Source organism: Sardina pilchardus, chromosome 13 (genome assembly GCF_963854185.1).
Source record: "Sardina pilchardus chromosome 13, fSarPil1.1, whole genome shotgun sequence".
Taxonomy (NCBI): domain Eukaryota; kingdom Metazoa; phylum Chordata; class Actinopteri; order Clupeiformes; family Clupeidae; genus Sardina; species Sardina pilchardus.
In genome coordinates, this window is record NC_085006.1 from 15,722,371 (window position 1) to 15,746,370 (window position 24,000).

Consider the following 24,000-nt stretch of genomic DNA (forward strand, 5'->3'; position numbering starts at 1 on the left):
GCCACAGCTCTGTCATTAGACACAGAGCATTAGGCCCTGAGCAAACTCTGCTTCATGTGTGTCTGTGTGCGTGCGTGTGTGTCTGTGTGTGTGTGTGTGTGTGTGTGTGTGTGTGTGTGTGTGTGTGTGTGTGTGTGTGTCTGTGTGTGTGTGTGTGTCTGTGTGTGTGTGTGTGTCTGTGTGTCTGTGTGTCTGTGTGAGTGTGTGAGTGTGTGAGTGTGTGAGTGTGTGAGTGTGTGTGTGTGTGTGTGTGTGTGTCTGTGCGCGCACACACATATAATGCTTTATTAAGTTGGAGAGTGCGCTGTGTGTCTTTCAGACCAGCTGGAAGCACCCAAAATGTGGATGGATCGTGTAGTGAAGGATCAGTGCCTTAGTTTCTGTTGAAGCGCACCGCCGGTCCTCCCGGGGATACTCTTCCATTCATCTAGATATCCCTCTATTCTCATCCCCCCTTCCCTCTCTCCCTCCCATACTCTCTTCTTCCTTACAATGCAGGACACTGTCTTCCCTCGTAGACATTTTGTACGGACTGCAGTGTTTTGATATCTCTCAACCTGCATTTTGTGGTCTCATCGTGGCTCTCTCTCTCTCTCTCTCTCTCTCTCTCTCTCGTGTGTGTATGTGTGTGTGTGTGTGTGTTTGTCTGTGTGTCTGCGTGTCTGTGTGTGTGTGTGTGTGTGTGTGTCTGTGTCTGTGATCCTGGCCTCCTTCTTCTGTTCTGTACAGGGATTCAGCAGAACCTGCACATGGTGCTCATCATGGACTGTACCAACACCAACTTCACCATCAACTGCGAGAGCAACCCGGCGCTCTACCGCAAGTGCTCCGTGCAGTGGATGGAGGGCTGGTCCGAGAGCAGCATGAAGAAGGTAGCACACCTTAGAGAGACATGTCTTAGCAAACAGGAAAAAAAGGTTTAAAAGACATGCCATAACAAACCTAAAAAAAAAGGAAGCGTTTGTCATTTTTGGGGGCTTTTGTATGCCTTTCATAACAGACAGTGGAGAGTGACAGGAAGTGAATGGGAGAGAGAGTAGGGGTGGGATCCGGAAAGGACCACGGGGCGGGAATCGAGTGCCCATGGGGACCCAGGTTCGAGTCGAGTCAAGGTTTGAGAGACATACTTTCACAAACAAATAAATGATAGTGACACATGCCTTGGCAAGCAAGAAGCAAGAAAGGGAGATAGCCGTGTTATCATCCAGCGTGACCCTTCTATAATGGGGGGAAGCACAGGGAGGGCCATGATGGGAGGTGTCTGTGAGGCAGCTGTGTGACAGGTAGTCAGGGAGGAGAGTGAGAGACCTCCTCCTCCTCCTCCTCCTCCTCCTCCTCCTCCTCCTCCTCCTCCTCCTCCTCCTCAGTCTTATCAATACCCAGTGCCAAGCCAGTGTGTGCGGTGATTTACGGTGGCGCCGTAATGAAGTGGTTTTATGGGGTCCACACGGGCTAAATGTCAGGAGGCATTTTTCTCTCTGTCTCTGCCTCTCTGATCAGGTCCCTGATATGCTGCTGGCCCAGATCTCTGGGGAGGAGGACAGCTCTGACCGAAGTGACAAGAAGAAGAGGGCAGGTATGACCTGTGTGTGTGTGTGTGTGTGTGTGTGTGTGTGTGTGTGTGTGTGTGTGTTGTGTGTGTGTGTTGTGTGTGTGTGTGTGTGTGTGTGTGTGTGTGTGTGTGTGTGTGTGTGTGTGTGTGTGTGTGTGTGTGTGTGTGTGTGTGTGTGTGTGTGTGTGTGTGTGTGTGTGTGTGTGTGTGTGTGTGTGTGTGTGTGTGTGTGTGTGTTAGAATGAACCTTGGTATGTATATGAAGTCATGCATTATATGACTGTGTGTCTGGATTTGTGTGATTGTGTGTGTGTGTGACTGTGTGTGTGTGTGTGATAGTGTGTGTGTGAGTGAGAAACTGGTGGGTTGGTGTACATGAAGCCCCCCTGGTCAGCGCCCTTGTGCTGGCCCGAGCGTGGTTGTGGTGTCGGGGGGGATGTTTATGGAGCCAGGTGAGGCCTGCACCTCCTCCCTCCTGCCTGCCTGCCTGGCAGCTTTATGTCACTCCGTATATCACCCTGAAGGAGCCCTGAAGTGCCCCTCTCCCCGCACACACACACACACACACAGCTCGCACTCCCCGCACACACACACACACACACAGCTCCCCACTCCCCGCACACACACACACACACACACACAGCTCCGTGCTCTCCCCTCACACACACACACACACACAGCTCCCCACTCCCCGCACACACACACACACACACACACACACACACACACACACACACAGCTCCGTGCTCCCCCCTCACATACACACACACACACACACAGCTCCCCGCTTCGGCGTGCTGCCGTCCAGGATATATGTCCTGGGGAGGGAGGGCTGCGGGCGGCTCATTTTCACCTTGTGTGGTCACCCCCGCCCACACCTGCCGCTCAAGGCTTTGGGAGGAGATTTGTAGGGCTGTAACTCCTGAGCTGGTGCAGCCTCACACTCACACACACACACACACACACACACACACACACACACACACACACACACACACACATGCACGCTGTCGCTAGAGATTTATTGTCAAATCTTATTATTTTATCAACCGTTATGAATATCACTGCCACACAAACACTCGTGCACCTACACTCACACACCTACACACACACACACACACACACATAGGGAATACCTGCCCTTCTTCTTCTTCTGCAGCCTGAGCTGGTGTAGGCACACACACACACACACACACACACACACACACACACACACACACACACACTGTCACAGGAGATTTATTGTCAAATCTGTTTATTTTATCAACCTTTATGAATATCACTCTGCTACACAAACGCACACACACACACACACACACACGCACACACACACACACACTCCAACTCTGTCTACTCCTACTCTGTCTGTCTCATCCTGATGTCTTATGGATGATTTATATCCACAGCGGCGTCGGCGAGCCAGGGCGACTTGTCGCGCTCCTTCCTGCAGATCCACGAGTCGTGCCGCGAGTACGGCGCCACGCCCAGCCAGTACATGTCCTTCCTGCGCGTCTACAGCTCCATCCACAGCAGCAAGCAGGCCGCGCTCACCCAGAGACAGTGCCACCTACAGGTACGGAAGACCACCGGCCCCACACACACAGGCTCTCAGAAGAAGGGCAGCGTGTTGAGTTTCTTATATAGAGATTTGCTCCTTCTGTTTTTGAGCTGTAATATTACGTTGGACACTTTCTGAACTTTCTTCTTGGGGAAAAAAAGCCATGCAGACCTTTTTGACAGTGAGCACATTTACATGCACACCAAAATGACAATTACTGGCAATGATCGGGTAACTGGAATAATCCGTTGAAGGTGTATGCATGTTTCGAAGAAATTAAAATCTTGACTGAAACCAAGGTGTGTTAAACAGATTTTTTCATAAACCGCTAACAGCAGTAAACTCATAATGAATATCGGTTTATTCCATTTTCATGAGCACCAGATAACCAGATAACTACAACACCCGATAATAATCTTTTTTTAAAGGTAAAGGTAAAGGTACAGGTAAACGTACAGGTAAACGTAATGTAAACGTAACGTAAACGTAATGTAAACGCGCTCACTGATCTTATGATTGGTGCTGGGTGGCGCTGGGGATTTATTAGAATACCTGGGCATGCCAGCACCTTTAAGGTCAGTTATATAAACATACTGACCTCGGGCACTTGTGAGATGGTTGTCCTCTAAGCCTGCTCTTCTCTCTCTCCATCTCTCTCACTCACTGTGACTGGTTTTGTAGGCGGGCGTGGCCAAGCTGAACGAAGCGAAGGCATTGGTGGACGAGCTGAAGGGGCGGGCGGCGGAGCAGAGCACCCTCCTGAGGACCAAGCAAGCCGAGGCTGACGCAGCGCTGCAGGAGATCACGGTGTCCATGCAGGTAGACCACACACACACACACACACACACACACACATACATGCGTGCACACACACACATGCACCCTCACACACGCACACATACAGAGTTCACAACCACCCCAACCTCTCACCCGCACAAACTGTGACCAAGAGCTGTATGAACATGCATGTGTGGGTGTGGGTGTGAGTGCGTGAGTTTCAGTGAGTGAGTGAGTGAGTGAGTGAGCGAGCGAGTGAGTGAGTGGGCCTCTGGGCCAGTCTTTGTTAGTGTGTGTGTGTGTGTGTGTGTGTGTATGTGAGTATTGAATATTGCATGTGTATTTGAGGTATGCTCTGGCATTTGTGTGTGTCAGACCAAACCCCTGGCCCCTGCTGCTACACTGCACTCTCTCTCTCTCTCTCTCTCTCTCTCCCCCTCTCCCTCTCCCTCTCCCTCTCCCTCTCTCTCTCTCTCTCTCTCACTCTCTCCCTCTCTCCCCCTCTCTCTCTCCCTCTCTCTCTCTCTCCCTCTCTCCCTCTCTCTCTGTCTGTCACACTGGCTCAGTCATCTGACAGGTGCAGCAGCTGCTGCCAGTTTTAATGTTTAATGACCCCCATTTCCACAGCTGGCTCTCTTTATCACTGTGTGTGTGTGTATGTATGTGTACACTGGTGTGTGCTTGCATGTGTGTGTATGTGTGTATGCATACACGCTCAAACACATATGTGTATGTTCTGTCTATGTTCACTTTGTTTGCCTTGCATATGTAATGACATTCCTATATATGCTTGGCAGCAGGCATCCTGTGCGTGTTTACACTCTTGGCTTAATGTCATCCTGTTAGTGTATGTGTGTATGTGTGTGTGTGTGTGTGTGTGTGTGTGTGTGTGTGTGTGTGTGTGTGTGTGTGTGTGTGTGTGTGTGTGTGTGTGTGTGTGTGTGTGTGTGTGTGTGTGTGTGTGTGTGTGTGTGTGTGTGTGTGTGTGTGTGTGTGTGTGTGTGTGTGTGTCTGTGTGTCTGTGTCTGTGTGTGTGTGTGTCTGTGTGTGTCTGTGTGTGTCTGTGTATGTACATACCTCCGTGTGTGCATATATTTGAGAGGGTGCGTGTGTGTGTGCGTGTGTGTGTGTGTGTGTGTGTGTTTGTGTGTGTGTGTGTAGACCTTTCTGTATGTGTGTGTGTTGCTGTCTGACGTTAACCCCCTGACTCCTGCTGTTAGCCCGTTCTGATGGGAGCTGTTTGCCTCTGACTGCCCAATTTACACACTCTCCGCCGCCCCGGTCCACTCACATGGACAGCTGCCGTTGCTCCCCCATTAACACCCGATCATCGCCTGTGACACCGCGGCGCCGTTCCTACCCATAATCCTGAGCGGCGGCGGCGGCCCGTGTCCCGCGTAACTGCGGCACGTTCGGCGCTGTCCTGAGTTTAAGGTCACACACAGGCTGGCGGCAGCAGCAGTGCTGGGGACATTATGTCTCGTTAGTGGACGAGGGCAGACCCATCATCTGGGCTATTACTGCTATTGCAGGGCCATTACTCCACCACTGAGCCCCTCCGTATCTACACTGGAGGGAGCGCGTTAGAACACACGTGTGTGTGTGTGTGTGTGTGTGTGTGTGTGTGTGTGTGAGAGAGAGACACTGTGTATGTGTATGTCTGAGAGATATGTTAACTTACGGAATTACACACACACACACACACACACACACACACACACACACACACACACACACACACACACATACACTTTGCCTCCTAGCCTCGGTGTTTTGCATTGCAGACTAGTTTGTCAGGAGGAGAGCGCGACTGTTTGTTCCTTTTGAAGTGTGTGGAGCAGTGGGACCTCTCCCCAGCGCCGGTGGTGCTTCTCTCTCAAACGACTCTCTTCCCCAAACTTTTCCCTTAAAATAACTTTTTCCCGGGCCACCAGGCCAACCCCCTGCCTCCAATATTCTCTAGAGCTTGCTGCTCACTCACAACTTTTGCTTGATTTGGTGTGTGTGTGTGTCTCTCTCTCTCTCTCTCTCTCTCTCTCTCTCTGTGTGTGTCTCTGTGTGTGTGTGTGTGTGTGTGTGTGTGTGTGTTATTGTTGAGCACAGAGTTCTACCCCTCATTAGCGGGTGCTCCTGTGAAACCTCGCCTTTTATTTCGGTGGAGGGAGTGCTGAGAATTAAGAGTTGAGGTGAGAGGAGTTCTGTCCCTTTGGTAACTTTTTAATACCCTGCCTGAGTTGCTTGGCTTGTTGTACAAAGGATCTCATAGAGACGTGCAGTAAAGATTTCATGACGTAGCAGAGACATGGACCTTTCAGATGGCCTATTCAGCATCATGTTTAACTACTGGTGAGGGGAATCTAGGCTCTACACAAATTGGACTGTTGTCATGACATGCAGTTTTGGCCTCTTTAAGTTAAGTTGGTGATGCAGACTGATACTAGAGATGTATCTCAGGAGCACACCCCATTTGATTGGGATCAGTTCTTCAGGAATGAGCGTGTTTTGATAAGAGCTGTATTTCCTATGAGGTTTGTTGATGTGCGACAGGCAGCAGGCCTGTGCGTGTGTGCGTGTGTGCGTGTGTGCGTGTGTGCGTGTGTGCGTGTGTGCGTGTGTGTGTGTGCAGTGTGTGTGCAGTGCTCTGCATCCACTCCCTGGTGGCACAGTGGTGGTGGGTGTGCCAACCTCTTTTTCTCTCGCACACTGCAGTTTTCATGGGGGCAGCGATGCCTTCAAATGCACATGCTCTTGCCAACCGGCGACAGCTTGTTGATCTTGCAGATGCACAAAACAAAATAGGCCATTATTTCACTTACAGAGGACCAACTCACACACAACTACAGGATTTCTTTTTGTAATGCAATGGATACTATTTCAGTTGTAGACATATAAGAGTAGCCCATTCATAGTCAATCTATAGAGTAATCTATAATCTATCTATAGTCAATCTATAGTGTACGTCAATACAATTGTTTTGATGTGAAACTATAAAAACCCCAGCAAACCCAACCCAGCACAGAATGTACATCAATTATCGACAGACAGACAGACAGACAGACAGACAGACAGACAGACAGACAGACAGACAGACAGACAGACAGACAGACAGACAGACAGACGTCAGTGGGAGAGGTGGATAATTGAGAGAGCTGTCTGAATGAGTCTGTTTCTGTGTGCTTATTTAATGGATCCCTGTGATAAATGTGCATTGTCTCCTGATATATGTTTGTTCAGGTGAGATGTGTGTGTTTGAGAGTAACTGCTTTGCATGTTCCCGCCTCAGAACGCTAGCGACCAGAAGACGGAGATGGAGAAGATCAAAGGCAAGATGGCGCAGGAGGTCTCCAAGATCGAGGAGCGCAAAGAGAAGATCGACGACGAGCTGAAGGAAGTCCAGGTGTGACAAGGACGCCTCTCTCGCCCAACACTGCCCCCCCCCCCACACACACACACAGCTGAGGACTTAACACCCGCGCCCATTCACATTCAATATGTACACACACACACACACACACACACACACACACACACACACACACACACACACACACACACACACACACACACTGGACGGCAGATAAGCCCTAGTGCACACTCCCAGCAGCGCAGCGTCAGCCGCGGTGATGAAAGACTCCTCTAATTACTGAGCAGTTGCAGTTCATCAGCACTTCCTCTCTTTTTCTTTTTCTTTTTCTTTTTCCAGACGGATTATTTAGTGCTGCGAGAACCAGAACAGTAGTTTATTCACGATTGTGTTGTGGTTTTTGGGGGAATAATCACGGGAGAACGTCTAGTCGGCTATGCTGAGTGTAAATTAATTGATGGAGCTCTCTCTTTTTTTGCGATCTGTTAAATGAAATGCAGTGGAGTAGGCCAGTTAATGTGTGATGGGGGTTTTCTGTTGGCCCCCGCTGATGTGTGTGTGTGTGTGTGTGTGTGTGTGTGTGTGTGTGTGTGTTGTAGCCGCTGGTGGAGGAGGCGAAGAGGGCGGTGGGTAACATCAAGCCCGAGTCTCTGTCAGAGATCCGCTCGCTGCGCATGCCCCCCGACGTCATCCGAGACATCCTGGAGGGCGTGCTGAGGCTCATGGGTACTTTTGACACTTCCTGGGTCAGCATGAAGAGGTGAGAAGGATGCTAATGGAATGGAAGGAAGATTTGTCTGTGTGTTTGTCAATACCACTAGCCTGGCTAACGCCTCCCACTTCTCAAATGAGACGTGGTCTGGCAACCAGACATTCATTTTCTCGTATTTGAAAAAATGCCCAGATCCGTTCATTGGGCGCCACGGATGTCAATCAAATGCGTCTCTGCATAGCTCATCATGGTCTTGCTTTCTCCCCTGTTCTGTGATTGGCCTCCAACATCAGGCGAAAATGGGGGCGTTAGTTTCCAGACTGCCTTAGCAGCGTGAAAGAAATCACCGCGCAAGGCAGTATGGGAAACCCAGGCTACAATACCACAGAGGCATACTGCATAGGCTTAGTGCTCGCACCTGCAGTACCATAAGGAAGCGCCTACTGTACCATTTCTGTGTCTTGTTTTACATGTTAGTCGTTTTTTTTTGTATGACTTCTTTTTTAGTTGGCTTTGTTGAAAGTATACTGTAAATTTGGTTCAGCCAAAGTTCAACAAAGTGTGAAACAAAAAGACATCTGTGCGTGTATATTTTATATGTGTATAATTATGTATGCATGTGCGCATGCATATTATGTGTGTTTACATGTTAATGTCTGTGTGTGTGTGTGCGTGTGTGTTTGTGTAATGTATGTGTGTATATGCTTCTGGCACGGTGTAACGTGTAGGGTTTTAGGCGGATTAAAGTGCTCGTTGTTTTTCTAACCTGCTGTTGCGCATGTTTGATAGGGACATTTAGCTATCGCGTGAGTCATTAGCTGCTAAGGCTGCCGAGACAATATGAGTCAGTGAATGAGCCGATGTGTTCAGACACAGAGCAGCGCTGCGCTGTGCCATGCCAGAGGTTTAAATTGAATGGAGAGAAAAGACGCTAGTGACTGTTTACTGTTGGGGAGAGAGGGAGAGAGGGAGAGAGGGAGAGAGGGAGAGAGGGAGAGAGGGAGAGAGAGAGAGAGGGAGAGAGAGAGAGAGAGAGAGAGAGAGAGAGAGAGAGAGAGAGAGAGAGAGAGGAAGCCCCTCATCAAACACCGGATTTTTGTGTTTCAATAACTGGAGGCATGTGTGGGAGCGCTCGCTTAATGAACGAGATGTGTTCTTCCTCCCCCTCCCCCTCCTCCTCCTCCTCCGCGGTCTTCCCCCCGTGACGCAGTTTCCTGGCCAAGCGGGGCATTCGGGAGGACATCGCCACGTTCGAGGCGCGCAACATCACCCACGAGATCCGCCAGAGCGTGGAGGAGCTGCTGCAGAGGAACAAGGCCTCCTTCGACCCCAAGGTGGGAGAGCAGCGCCTGCCAGAGAGCCCCTGCTAATGAGCCTGGGACTCAGTGGCCCTTATGGTGATGAGTGATGGGGCTTTGGGGTGGTGTTGTGTTGTGCTTTGTAGTTTGTATTACTTTGCATGGGCTGGGGTTTATTGTTATTTAGAGAGTTGTTTCACGGTATCTCTTAGGATCGCTGTGTGTGGTTATTTATGTGTGTGTGTGTGTGTGTGTGTGTGTGTGTGTGTTCCTGTGTGTGTTCCTGTGTGTGTGTGTGTGTGTGTGTGCGCATGTTCCTTTGTGTTCATGTATGTGTTTGTGTGTTCCTGTGTGTGTGTGTGTGTGTGTGTGTGTGTGTGTGTGTGTGTGTGTGTGTGTGTGTGTGCGCTCCTGTGTGTGTCTGTGTGTTTCTGTGTTTGTTTATGTGTTCCTGTGTGTGTGTGTATGTTCCTGTGTGTGTGTGCGTGTGTGTGTGTGTGTGACCCACAGAATGCCAAGCGTGCGAGTGCGGCGGCCGCCCCCCTGGCCGCGTGGGTGAAGGCCAACGTGCAGTACTCCCACGTGCTGGAGAAGATCGGGCCGCTGGAGAGAGAGCAGGCCGGACTCATGGAGTGAGTCACCTGTGTTACGCACCACTCATAGTAGTAGTAATAATAATAATAATGCTATCTCGGCTTCCTGTCTTCATTCTGTGTTCTATGAAATGCATTTCTTTTATTTGAGCCCTCTTCTGTCTCATTTGTTGAAAAACCCTTCTTTGGTGACCATGAAAACGTCTCATACACGTCCATATACTCTATTCATTAAGCTCTTGAATGACCACTTTAAAACTCACATTGAATGACCACTTTAAAAATCCCATTGAATGACCACTGTAAAAAAATCCCATTGAATGACCACTGTAGAATAATCCCATTGAATGACCACTGTGTATGATAATACTGTATGCTATAGCAAATGTGGTTGATATTGAACTTGAGCGCTGATCCACTGCCCTCTTCTCTCTGGTCAGCAATCTGCGTAAGACGGAGAGCCGCAAGAACAAGCTGGAGGAGCAGCTGAACTCCGTGGGTCAGAAAGTGAACGAGCTGAAGGAGAAGTAAGTCCCGGTCCTCCCCCCGGACACTGCCCCCTCTTAGCCCTTCCTCTCCCTGCCTCTTCCTCATCCTCCAAGGCCGCCTGAGCACCCCGTGCTCTGTTCAGATCCCATGCAGGTGTTTTCCTGACAGAGGAGTAAGCTCTGTGCCCCCCTGAGCCTGAGCAAAGCTCCCGTTTCATCATGCCCGCGCTTACCTGAAGACCCACAGAGCCCATTAGGCCTCGCTAATGTCTCCTTAATCCTCACTGTGCCATGATGTGACTATTCTCAGCTATCTGATCTATCTGCTTCTCTGTCTCTCTGTCTCTATGTCTCTCTCTCCCTCTCTCTCTCTCACTCTCTGTCTCTCTCTCTCTCTCTCTCTCTCCTACACACACACACACACACACACACAGGTTCCAGACTCGCACCACCGAGGCAGCCAAGTTGGAGGCGGAGGTGAGCAAAGCCCAGGAGACGATAGACGCAGCCGAGAAGCTGATCCATCAGCTGGACGGGGAGCACAAGCGCTGGAATGCCCAGGTGAGGACTGCTACGGACAGAGAAGGACGGAGGGGTGGTGCGGGGGGGCTGCTCTGGGGCTGTGCAGGTGTGAGAAAGGAGTCGTGCCTACAAGAGACAAGAGCCAAGAGCTACCTTTAGGGGAATTACTGTACACCTACACACAACAATAAGATATATTCCCTGGATACTGTAGGTCAGTTTTCAGTTTTAGTCCATTGTGCTTGAGTAGAGAGGAAGAAAGGCGAGACTCATGGAGACATAGGGAGTGGTGCAGAGTTATGACCCACAGAGGATGCGTTGGCACCGGATATGAGAGTCCGTTGCAGAGGGCACACTGTGTCTCAGCTGGGCAGCCAAGTGACGTAGAGAGAGACAGAGGGAGACACAGCCAGAGTAGAGAGAGATGGGTACATTTAGTGCTATGGGGTGTGTGGGTATGTGTGTGTGGGTGTGGGTGTGTGTTTGTGTAGGTATGGGTTTGTGTGTGTGTGTCTGTGTGTGTGTGTGTGTGTGTGTGTGTGTGTGTGTCTGTGTGTGTGTGTGTGTGTGTGTGTGTGTGTGTGTGTGTGTGTGTGTGTGTCTGTGTGTCTGTGTGTCTGTGTGTCTGTGAGTCTGTGTGTGTGTGTGTGTGTGTGTGTCTGTGGCCCATGTCTGTTGTGTGGTCCATGTCCGTGTGTATGTGTGTTGTGTAGGTGAGAGTGGCTGCTGATGAGAGTGACGCTGTGCTGCTGCTGCTGCTGCTGAGGCTGCTGGCCCCTTCTGGCTCCTCCAGCAGCTCCCCTCTCCATCTGTCTCCTCTTTAATTAAAGCTCTCAATCTCCCCGCCGCTCCCGCCCAGCTCGCCGCTGGGGACCAATTTACCTGCAGCTCACACACACACACACACACACACACACACATACGGACCACACACAAACACACACATGTACACATGCAAATGTGTACAGAGGAACAGACAGCAGCAAACACCTACCCGTGCAGTTGTTTTTCACCTGCCACGGCAAAATCTCTTGCCAGAATTATTAACGGCAGCAGAGAGACATTGGGAGATTTGTGTGTCAAATATACTCCTTTTGGCCTGTGTGCTCTGGCAGTCAGAGAAGAAGCGCAGTAAAGCTGACGTGCCTCTCCTGATGCTGTTACTGCAGTAGTGTAGTGATGGAGGATGTGGAGGAGAGGTTGGTTGGGACTGGCGGCCGTGTTCGCTGTCCGTGGTGCTGAAGCCGTGGTGCTCCCACAGGACCGTGGAAAAGGTGGCCTCCCATCCCCGGTGTTGTGCTCCACACACACCACTTGTAGACCAATGTTATTTGCAGTAATGAGCACACACACACACACACACACAGTCTCTCTCTCTCTCTCTCTCTCTCTCACACACACACACACACACACACACACACACACACACACACACACACACACACACACACACACACAGACACACAGACACACACACACAGTCTCTCTCTCTCTCTCTCACACACACACACAGTCTCTCTTACTCTCTCTCACATAGACACACACACGCACACACACACACACACACACGCACACACACACATACTCCTACATCTTCTTAATGTGGCCTCTGCCGAGGCCCTCTGAGAGGTAAATGAAGCTAAGTGCAGGTAATTGCCCAGCTGCGTGTGGCTGCTCTGTGGGGGGCGGTATCCGCCACGCGGCACGGGCCGCGCCACCTCTTCACGGGGCATTCCTCGCGAGCGCCGCGCCCCCGATTGGCCTCCGCGGCGCCGGCAGATTGACCGCGGGCGCCGGGCGTTTTGTCTTAACATGCCACAGATGCCACCGGGCTGGCATCGGGCCGCCAGGCGCAGACAGTGCCAGGGCGTCAGCGTGGCGCCCGGTAAGGGCCACCTGGACTCCTCCAGACGTAAAATGGGGCCATTTCTGGGCCAGGGACATTAATGAAGAAGTCTCACAGCCAGGGAGACAGGCGACAACGACCACTGTGGTTCCGGTATTAGACATACCTGAGGAAGCACAGTAGCGTATTTACACTGAACACACAGTATTCTCAGTGCACAGAAGTGTGTGCGTGTGTGTGTGTGTGTGTGTGTGTGTGTGTGTGTGTGTGTGTGTGTGCGTGCGTGCGTGTTTATGGGAGAGATTTGTTTTGTATGAGGTCACTTACTGCCCTCCTTTTCTCCCTATTTGTGTTCTGTGTGTGTGTGTGTGTGTGTGTGTGTGTCTGTGTGTGTGTGTGTGTGTGTGTGTGTGTGTGTGTGTGTGTGTGTGTGTGTGTGTGTGTGTGTGTGTGTTTACATACATTGACTGAGGTGACTGAAAGTGTATTATGTATTGAGGGGTTTATGTGTGTTTTATGGTGTTTGTATTCTGCGGGTGATGAATGCCATTGTTCCCGTGTTTACATTAACTGCCTATGGGAGAGTGTGTGTCAATAGAAGCCACACTCATTGTGCTGCGATTATGTGCAGTGTGTTGTGGATAAGCATCGGCTCCATACCGTAAGTGGCTGAGATGAAATGCTTGAAGCTCGGCGCAAGCCAAAGGCTTGTCTTAATGTGCATTTGTTTTTGTATGTATATGCGATGTTGTTGGGCCAACAATGGGATTGAAGTGTGTGTGTGACTGTGTGCGCATATGTGCTTGTGTGCGTCGTGTGTGTGTGTGTGTGTGTTTCAGAAAGCACTATCCTTCATACATTTATTCATGTATTCTCTTGCGTCCAGTTGTGTCCGAGTGCATCTGCTTTTATCTAAAGTGTCTTGCTCAGCTACAGATTCAGGCTATATGTGATTGTGAGGCCAAAGGGGTAGTGGGTTGTCTATTTTTATTGCTGACCTGTTTGTTCAGGGTGCTTCTGAACCCTGTTCGGAGTTGTCTCTCCAGCGAACATCTTTGAATCGCAAATGTGAGTGAGCAATAAATATGGTAATCCGAGCCGTGCTTCATATGTTTTACCGCTATATTTGTCTTAGGTCTGGCAGGAAACATGCATAATGTGCTGCTTAATATGTGTGTGTGCGTGTGCGTGTGCGTGTGCGTGTGCGTGTGTGTGTGTGTGTGGTGTGTGTGTGTGTGTGTGTGTGTGTGTAGGTGGCAGAGATCACGGAGGAGTTGGCCACCCTGCCCAAGCGGGCTCAGCTGGCGGCGGCCTTCATCACCTACCTGTCAGCAGCTCCAGAGGATCAGAGGAGGCTCAGCCTGCAGGCTTGGATGGAGTCTTCAGGACTGCAGAGTAATGGCAACACGCACACACACACACACACACACACACACACACACACACACGCATAAACAAACACACACACACTTGCACACATGTCAAGACACATACACACTCAAATAAGTACACACACACACACACACACACACACACACACACACACACACACACACATATACACACACACATATACACACACGCTTGAAGACACATGCACACACATCAAGACACATACACACACAAATAAGCACACACACTCACACACACACACACACACACAGACACACACTCTCACTCACTCACAAACATAAGCACACACACACACACACACACACACACAACCCGCCCCCCCCCCACACACACACACTCACATACACAGACAAGCACATACCATCTGACTGATGTCATTTGTCATTTGATGGGATTTTGTATGGTGTGTTGTGGTATGTTGTAGTTCTCTCTCAGCTGATTGGCTGGTGGTTGCTGTGTGTTGTTGTAGAGTTTGACCTGCGTCACTTCCTGTGCACCGAGAGTGAGCAGCTGATCTGGAAGGGTGAGGGACTGCCCTCTGATGACCTGTCCATGGAAAACGCGCTTGTTATACTGCAGGTGTGTACACACACACACACACACACACACACACACACACACCCAGCCGCAGTCACAGTCACACAGACACATATATACACATGTACTCATGCTTACACACATTCTCTCTCTCGCTCTCTGTTTTTTGTCTGTCACACACACACACACACACACACACACACAGAGGCACACACACACTTGGCTGTCTACTGAGAGTGCAGTGGTTACTGCCACAGTTGTTTGACTCTCTCTATCAACATAACGTTAGCTTTGCCACTCAGTCACACACATTCTCTTGCTGTCTCCCTCTCTTCACTCGTCTCGCTCGCTTCTCTCTCCCTCACTCACTTCATTCATCACCCTCTCCATCACTCCCCTCTCTCTCTCTTTCTCTCTCTCTCTATCCATCTCTCTCCCTCTCCCTCTCCCTCTTTCTCTCTCTCTCTCTCTCTCTCTCCCTCTCTCTCTCTAGTTTCTCATATAAACACTACATCTCTAGCCGGTGCAGTACAGCACAGTCCCTCTTTTCCGTTGGCCATGCCAGTGAGCTGGCGAGTCGTGTTGGGCGTTGGCACGCTCCGGCCTGTCCTCTGAATGACCTCCAGAGAGGCAGTGCCCAGGCCTCACACACTCACACTCACTCCCTCTCTCACACACACACACACACACACACACACACACACTCTGCACTGGCACGGCCTTTATTTCAGCCCCCTCCTCTTCTCCTGTCCACCCCACTCACCACTCGCCCATCTACGCCTGGGTGGTCTTCGCTGTGGGTCTGCAGGCTTTTTGTGTGTGTCTGTGTGTGTATGTGTGTGTGTGTGTGTTTATGTGTGTGTGTGTGTGTGTGTGTGTGTGTGTGCGGATAGGGTTTACATTGTGAGAATCTTTTCCCCACCATCTGCTGTGTGCTGTGTGTGTTTTTGTCATTGTGTTGCCTGTGTGTCTGCATCCGTTTCTGGCTTCCAGCGTCCGTCCACTCAGTGCTCTTCCCTGTGGTGTGATGGTCACTTGTACTCATGCACTGCTCCCAAAGTAGTGGCCTGCTTGGATATATATTGCCGAAAAAAGTGTGTGTGTGTGTGTGTATATGTGTGTGTGTCTGCAGTGTATATGTTTGTGTGCGTGCGTGCGTGCATGCGTGCGTCTCCATTATGCATTTGATTGATCCATCACTCACCATCAGCTGTGTTTCTGGTTGTGTATCCCCTCTCATTGCTGCATTAAAGATCACTGGGCTGAGCTCACGGGTAAGACCTCTCTCCCCATCCACTGCTCCTTCACACCCCTCTCACCCTCACCTCACCTCCCTCACCCTCCTGCGGCTCCACACTCACCTGGACTCACCTCAAGAGCACTCACCTTAATGCACATAAGGGGACTAAAGCAACGAGCTAAAACTTAAAGATGCAGTCAGCGATTGTATGCAATTCAGAGGTCAACTGCTCATGATCCTGTACACTGTAAAAAAATGGTCTCTGTGGGTAGCCGTAGTTCCGAAAATTGGAAGCAAAGTGGGAGCAGCCTGTTCCCCAGACTAAAACGAAACCCTGTTTCTCTGGGGATACTGAAGGGAGGGGAGAGTTATCTCTCTAGTGTGTTTCATTTGGTCCTTGGTTAAAATGTGAATTATGTTGTTTTGAGCAAAAGTGTCTGCTAAACATAAACGAAAGCGACTTCCTGAGCAATCACTGACTGCTTCTTTAAATGTGCTGTAGTTAAAGGTGCTCTAAGCGATGTCTCTAAGCGATTTTTTTAGAGTAAAACCTTTTTTTGTCACTTACAGCAAACATCACCTCACCATCCGCTAGCTGTCTGTGTCCTGTGTCCAGGCCCCAAAAACAGCAACAAAAACAACCTGGGCCATAAAAACATAACAAACTGTTCCAGCAAATCATTGACTAAATGCACATTTAAGAGAGTTTCAATTGCATGGGAGAGTTTGTTTGAATATCAACAGAAGTGACGTTACCCAGCATCGCTTAGAGTGCCTTTAAATGTTAGATTTTTCAGAATTTTCAATACTGAAATAAGTTGAGTGATTTGTTTGTCCACGGTTAGAAATGAAAGACATACGCTGTGTCTCAAACTGCATACTTCTGTCTGTACACGTCTAGTTTGCACTAAGTGCTTCCTTCCTACTTTTCAATGGTTAGTATTGTCCCAATATCTACACTATATGCATAAACTTCTGTTAGTATTTGAAGTAGGAAAGTAGGTGATTCGAGACACAGCCAAAACGTTTCTCCCACTTTGCTTTTTACTCTCTTTTTGAGTGTCTCTGCATTTGTGTGCTTGTGTCTTACTTTGTGTTTGTGATTGCACAGGAAGTTTTGAGAACTCTTTGTACATTTCCACCTTTCGGCTAGTTGAAAAGTCCTGTTGTGTTCCTGTGAAAAATGGGCCTTGCTGCCCAAGTCCACACAGGATAGTGGCGACAAGACACACTGAGGTTTGAGGGTGATGAGGTGAAGACAGCCAACAGCAAACGTGGATTGTAGTGAAGAGTGCGAATTTATTTACAGTGCTATAAAAAACGTGTTCCAGGCAATGCCAACAAAAATACTTTTCCGAAAAAATAAACAAAAATCAACCAACCGGTTTCTCAATATTTGTAGCACAATTCTGACACTCAGTTACACGCTGTTCCAACCTCTCAGCAAGCTGATACAACAGTCTCCCACCCAGAGGGAAGAAATCCCTCGCTTTAAATAAAGCCATCTATCACCTCTAATTGGTCAATACCAATATAACAGGGTAATTTATACTATATAATACTTTAACAGACATTACATAGAAATTACAAACATACATGGAGCATAATTCACCATATTTGCATATATATAATAATAACATTCTAATATAGTAATAATTAAATAATAATTACATGTCAAATACAAAATATCTATTTATATTGCAACAATAGCACCCCCTGGCCAAATGAACACTTTCCTCTGTCCCAAACAGAGAATAAAATAGCCAGAGCCATTGTGCTCGTGTTTCTTGGGGAAACAATGTGATGCGGGACCAGGAAGTGAAAGTAAGAACGGTCAGTGTATTGTTGGTGTTTGCGTGCACAATGTATGAACTAGCGGAACGGAATGGGTTATGGAGCAGAATCGACGGGTACCTCGTCGTTCGCTATGATGTTTGCAGATGTTTGGTGAGTAACTGAATGATGTGTAAATACCGATTGCGTATGAATGAATTGCGTCGCGGTTGCCGGCACCGCGGGTAATTGCAAACATTAGAAGCTAAGTGTATGCGTGCGTGTAAGCGTGTTTGATCGTGTAGGAGAAGGTAGTCAGTTTAAATGTCGCGGGGAAAGACAGGCGAGCAGGGGAAAAGGAGGGGCTACTTTTCCACATTTCCCTCCTCCTCTGGAGGCTCGCCACTGGGGTGGCGAGACAGAAAATCTGCCACCACGTTCTGTTTGCCAGCCCTAAACTGGACATCAAATCTAAAGGGCTGCAAAGCCAAAAACCAACGTGTTATACGTGCATTAGTGTCCTTCATCTTGCCCAGCCATTTTAAGGCTCTGTGATCCGTCTCAAGGACAAAGTCTCTACCTAGAAGGTAGTAGCGAAAAGTGTCCAAGGCCCACTTTATGGCCAAGCACTCCAGCTCAACAGCGGAGTACCGTGTCTCCCGGGGAAACAGCTTGCGGCTTATGAAAGCCACCGGTCGTTGCTGCTCTCCCTCACCCTGGAGTAGTACAGCCCCCAGACCTACTCCAGAGGCATCAGTCTGTACAGTCCATGGCTGAGAAAAGTCTGGGCTCTGCAACGCTGGAGCGCTGCACATAGCGTCTTTTAAATCCTGGAAAGCCTTTTCATGCTGCTCCTCCCACTTGACCTTCACCGGACCAGACTTTCTGGTCAGGTCAGTGAGAGCCACAGCTCGGCTCGCAAAGTTAGGCACAAACCGCCGGTACCACCCCGCAAGCCCCAAAAAGGACCGGATATCCTTCTTGGTCTGGGGCCGCGGGCAGTCGCGGATAGCCTCAATTTTGTCCTTCTGGGGTCGTATTACCCCATGACCTAGGATATGACCCAGGTACCGCACTTCCTGCTGTGCCAGAGCACATTTCTTGGGCTGGGCAGTCAGCCCTGCCTGATGGATGCGACGTAGCACCTCAGCAAGATGCTGCATGTGCTCGTCCCAGGTAGCACTGAAGACGACCACATCGTCTAAGTATGCGCCCGCAAAGGCACCAGTCCCGTCCAGCACACGGTCCATCAACCGCTGGAACGTCGCGGGCGCCCCCTGCAGGCCAAACGGCATAACTTTGAACTGGAACAGACCCTGGGGTGTCCTGAAGGCTGTGCAGGGCCGGGCCTCCGTAGCCATGGGCACCTGCCAGTAGCCTTTACACAGGTCCAGGGTGGAAATGTAGTGCGCCTTACCCAGGCGCTCGATGAGGTCTTCCAGCCTGGGCATAGGATAGGCGTCAAAATGTGATTGAGCGTTTACCTGGCGGAAGTCGATGCAGAAACGGATGCTGCCGTCCTTCTTTGGAACCAGGACGATAGGGCTGCTCCAGGCACTCTCTGACCGCTCGATCACTCCCAATCTTTGCATCACCTGCAGCTCCTCCTGGAGGGGAGGCAACATTCGCTCTGGAATTCGGTACATCCGCTGCCGAACTGGAGTAGAGTCCTTCAGCTGGACGTTGTGTTCAGCCAGGGATGTGACTCCAGGCTGGTCGCTGAACAGGCGGTCAGGAATGACAGCCCGCAACTCCTGCTGTTGTTGTGGGGTAAGATGGCTGATGTCGATCTCCCCCGCTGGATGGTCTGTAGGGAAGAACTGCTCCGGGGTGTCTTCCTCCTCCTTCACTGCCTGTACCAGCAGTTGCTGGCTCAGCGGCACCTCTCTCTCGTGCCACTCTTTCAGCAGGTTGATGTGGAACACCTGCCGCTGCTTTCTCCTCTCTGGCATCTCCAGCTCGTAGGTGGTGGGCCCCTGCTTCCTGCTGATGCGATAGGGCCCCTGCCACTTGGCCAGCAGCTTGTTCTCCTCCGTAGGCAGGAGTAGGAGAACTTTCTGGCCAGGCTGGAAGGTTCGCTGCCTCGCTTTTTGGTCATACCAGCTGGTCTGTGTCTGTTGCGCCTGCTGCAGGTTGTCCTTCACCAGGTTGGTCATCTCCTCCATCTTCTCCCTCATGGTGATGACATAGGTGAGGATGTTGGTGGTACTCTCCTTTGGTGACTCCCAGGCATCTCTGAGGAGATCCAGAGGGCCCCTCACCTGTCTGCCAAACAGAAGTTCAAATGGGGAGAACCCCGTCGAGGCTTGGGGAACCTCCCGGTAGGCAAACATGAGGTAGGGGAGCCAACGGTCCCAGTCCTTGCCGTTGGAAGCCACAAACCTCCTTAGCATGCCCTTCAAGGTCTGGTTGTACCTTTCTACCAGACCATCGGTCTGGGGGTGGTAAGGAGTGGTCCTAATACCCTTAATTCCCAATAACCCATAGACCTGCTTCATGGTGTTTGAGAGGAAGGCTGTTCCCTGATCAGTCAGTATCTCGCTAGGGATCCCTACCCTGGAAAATAACTGTAACAATACAGTGGCAATGGCTTTAGTCGTGACCTTTCGTAGGGGAAAAGCTTCGGGGTAGCGAGTGGCGTAATCACAGATTACCAGGATATATTGGTGGCCTGCCTGTGTGCGTTCTAAGGGGCCAACAATGTCCATCCCTATCCTGGAGAACGGCACATCAATCACGGGGAGAGGTTGTAGTGGGAAAGGCTTGACTTTGTGTTTGTTTGTCAGTTGACATGTGGGGCATGTTTTGCAGTGTCGGTGTACATCAGTATATATGCCTGGCCAAAAGAATTTGCCAGCTATTCTTTGAAGTGTTTTTACACTACCCAAATGACCTGCCCAGGGAATGTCATGCCCTAAGGTCAGTATCTTTGGCCTTAAGCTACGGGGAACTACTAGCTGCTCAGTGCTGCCCCCTTCAGGCTGGTGATATAACAGGCCCTGTTGCACAAAGTAAAATTCTCCTGAGAGACCTTTTGCCTGGCCTGTGCTCACTCCTTCAACCTCTGTAGCCTTACTGAAGAGCTCATTTAGGGACTCATCTTGCCTCTGCAGCTCTTTTAAATTCTGGGGAACTTCCCATACATCTTCCCTCTCAACCGGAAGTGGTTCTGGCTCTGAGTCAGCCATAACCCTCACAGTACCCAACAGCTTTTCTCTTCTGCGCTGCTGACGGGTCTTTGCTACTTTAGCGTTCTCTGGAGAACGGATCTCCACTTGGCTGTATGGCATCAGCTCTAACAGTCTCTGCGTGTCAGTCTTTGTCTGAGACCTAGTAGCAACCATACTCACTGGCAGAGTAGACTGCACCAGTTCTGGCAGTATGGGCACATCCTGGCCCAAGACAACTGGATGGCTCAACCCTCTGACCATGCCCGCTTTAAGCTTATATGTCTGCTCTTGCACCTCGAGACAGATATCTGCTATAGGGTACTCATGTTCATCACCATTGACACAGCACACTCTGAGGCATCCTCCTGTTAGCATTTCAGGCTGATCCACCAGGTGAGGTTGCACGAGAGTCTGGGTGCTGCCTGTGTCAAGAAGAGCCCTTGCTGGCCTGCCATTCACGGTTACCTCTATGGTCTGCACCTTGCCAACATACACAGGGTCTTTAGGGACTAAACACATGGAGCTCTTTGCTTTTCTGACTGGACATTCTCTGCTGATGTGACCTGGCTTACCACAAAAGTGACACACAAAGCTGTCTCTACTCATGTGAGGTGTAGTTGAAGGTGGGCTAGAAGGTTTAGCATGAGTGTTGTGCTGTGGTGGGTAGTATTTGGTGCTTGGACACCTACTCTGCTCACTAATTCTAGGACCAAAACCACTCCCATACCCCCCAGACTTACTTTTAGTCACTGTTCTGCTGGAGCTTTGCTGGCGGAAGTCCTTTGGACCACGGCGCGCCGCAAGGAAAGCGTCCACAAGCTCTGCTGCTTTGTGTCCTGATTGTGGGTCGTGCTCCTTGACCCACACTCGCACATCTGGAGACAGGGAGCGCAGGAACTGCTCCAAAATGAGGGTCTCCCCAATCTCCTCCACAGTCTTTTCAACCGGCTTAATCCACTTGCCGTACAAGTCCTTTAGCCGGCTGTAAAACTCTTTCGGGGTCTCCCCCGGCTCTAGGGTCGGGTCTCTGAACCTCAGCCGGTACCCTTCTGCATTGATCTCATACTTGGCCAAAATGGCCTCCTTCACCTTGAGGTAATCCAATGCGTCATATGGATCCATGGCTACATACGCAGCCCGTGCCCTACCGGTCAGATAAGGCACCAGGAATATAGCCCAGTTAGCATTGGGCCACCTGTAGGCTGTAGCCAGTCTCTCGAAGGTGGTCAGGTACTGCTCTACGTCGTCACCTTCCTCCAGCTTTGGCACGGCTGCTCTGGTCCATGTTGCTGGAATCGGTGCCATTGGTGGTGCTGCTGGCATCAGCGGGTCTGCTGGTGCTGCTGGTGCTGCTGGTGCTGCTGGTGCTGCGGGGGCCGCTGGAGCCACTGGTGCTGCTGGTCCTGCTGGGGCCGCTGGAGCTGCTGGTGCTGCTGGGGCCGCTGGAGCTGCTGGTGCTGCTGGTGCTCTGCCTCCGTCACCTATCTGCTCCAACTCATCCCGGAAAGTGTTGAGCTGCACCTGCACATTCCGCCACCTCTGCTCCTGCTTGAGCGACTCACGCTCCTGGGTCTGCAGGGACTTCTGTAGGAGGCTATACAGAGCGGCGATATCTGGGGTCTCACCAGGGTCAGTCACCGGCTCTCCTCCTGTGGCACCTTCCTCCGCCTGCTCCTGCAGGCCCTCCCGGGCCAGCCGTCGGAACGACATCTCCTGCCGAATCTGAGCCCGTCTTCCTGGCCTCTTTCTCAGTGCCCCAGAGGGCGCCACGATCCCACTTCTGACACCAACTGTGAAAAATGGGCCTTGCTGCCCAAGTCCACACAGGATAGTGGCGACAAGACACACTGAGGTTTGAGGGTGATGAGGTGAAGACAGCCAACAGCAAACGTGGATTGTAGTGAAGAGTGCGAATTTATTTACAGTGCTATAAAAAACGTGTTCCAGGCAATGCCAACAAAAATACTTTTCCGAAAAAATAAACAAAAATCAACCAACCGGTTTCTCAATATTTGTAGCACAATTCTGACACTCAGTTACACGCTGTTCCAACCTCTCAGCAAGCTGATACAACAGTCTCCCACCCAGAGGGAAGAAATCCCTCGCTTTAAATAAAGCCATCTATCACCTCTAATTGGTCAATACCAATATAACAGGGTAATTTATACTATATAATACTTTAACAGACATTACATAGAAATTACAAACATACATGGAGCATAATTCACCATATTTGCATATATATAATAATAACATTCTAATATAGTAATAATTAAATAATAATTACATGTCAAATACAAAATATCTATTTATATTGCAACAATAGCACCCCCTGGCCAAATGAACACTTTCCTCTGTCCCAAACAGAGAATAAAATAGCCAGAGCCATTGTGCTCGTGTTTCTTGGGGAAACAATGTGATGCGGGACCAGGAAGTGAAAGTAAGAACGGTCAGTGTATTGTTGGTGTTTGCGTGCACAATGTATGAACTAGCGGAACGGAATGGGTTATGGAGCAGAATCGACGGGTACCTCGTCGTTCGCTATGATGTTTGCAGATGTTTGGTGAGTAACTGAATGATGTGTAAATACCGATTGCGTATGAATGAATTGCGTCGCGGTTGCCGGCACCGCGGGTAATTGCAAACATTAGAAGCTAAGTGTATGCGTGCGTGTAAGCGTGTTTGATCGTGTAGGAGAAGGTAGTCAGTTTAAATGTCGCGGGGAAAGACAGGCGAGCAGGGGAAAAGGAGGGGCTACTTTTCCACAGTTCCCATGACGACTGAGTGTATTTGTGTGGTTTTTAGAGCCTTTCGAGTGCCACCCTGAATGATGCCCTCCTGTTGCCAACATGCACTGTAACATGTCAAACCAGCAATCTCCGAGCTTCTTATGCCTCAGAGAAGAAGGAAACCTCACACTTAGCGTGAAAGAAATCAGATTCTAATAATAGTCATTATTGAAATGTCAGCGGGAAAAGTGGCCTCAGCGGTGCCTGTGACGCGGGTATTGTTCAGCAGGCCTGGGTTAATGACTAAGTGTCCTCTCTACCCCCCTGCACAAGGTGCCAGCGGTGGCATGGCAGCGGCCCCCGTGATGCCCATGCTGCTGCCCACTGCCCACTGCCCGTGGGCTGGTAAATGCCCTGCTTTGTCTTTA

The 24,000-nt window shown here is 50.1% G+C and overlaps 1 protein-coding gene across 1 annotated transcript in view; it reads left to right on the plus strand.

The window, feature by feature from the left end:
- Positions 1–24,000, plus strand: part of dync2h1 (dynein cytoplasmic 2 heavy chain 1) — a 135,490-nt gene that overhangs the window by 48,609 nt on the left and 62,881 nt on the right. Inside the window, exons 50-62 of the mRNA XM_062551939.1 lie at positions 730–872; positions 1,501–1,576; positions 2,959–3,125; positions 3,792–3,929; positions 7,171–7,284; positions 7,851–8,011; positions 9,174–9,297; positions 9,772–9,893; positions 10,295–10,381; positions 10,777–10,903; positions 13,964–14,105; positions 14,593–14,702; positions 15,914–15,934. Coding sequence (XP_062407923.1) covers positions 730–872; positions 1,501–1,576; positions 2,959–3,125; positions 3,792–3,929; positions 7,171–7,284; positions 7,851–8,011; positions 9,174–9,297; positions 9,772–9,893; positions 10,295–10,381; positions 10,777–10,903; positions 13,964–14,105; positions 14,593–14,702; positions 15,914–15,934 — 1,532 coding nt within the window. The remainder of the gene's footprint in view (positions 1–729; positions 873–1,500; positions 1,577–2,958; positions 3,126–3,791; positions 3,930–7,170; positions 7,285–7,850; positions 8,012–9,173; positions 9,298–9,771; positions 9,894–10,294; positions 10,382–10,776; positions 10,904–13,963; positions 14,106–14,592; positions 14,703–15,913; positions 15,935–24,000) is intronic.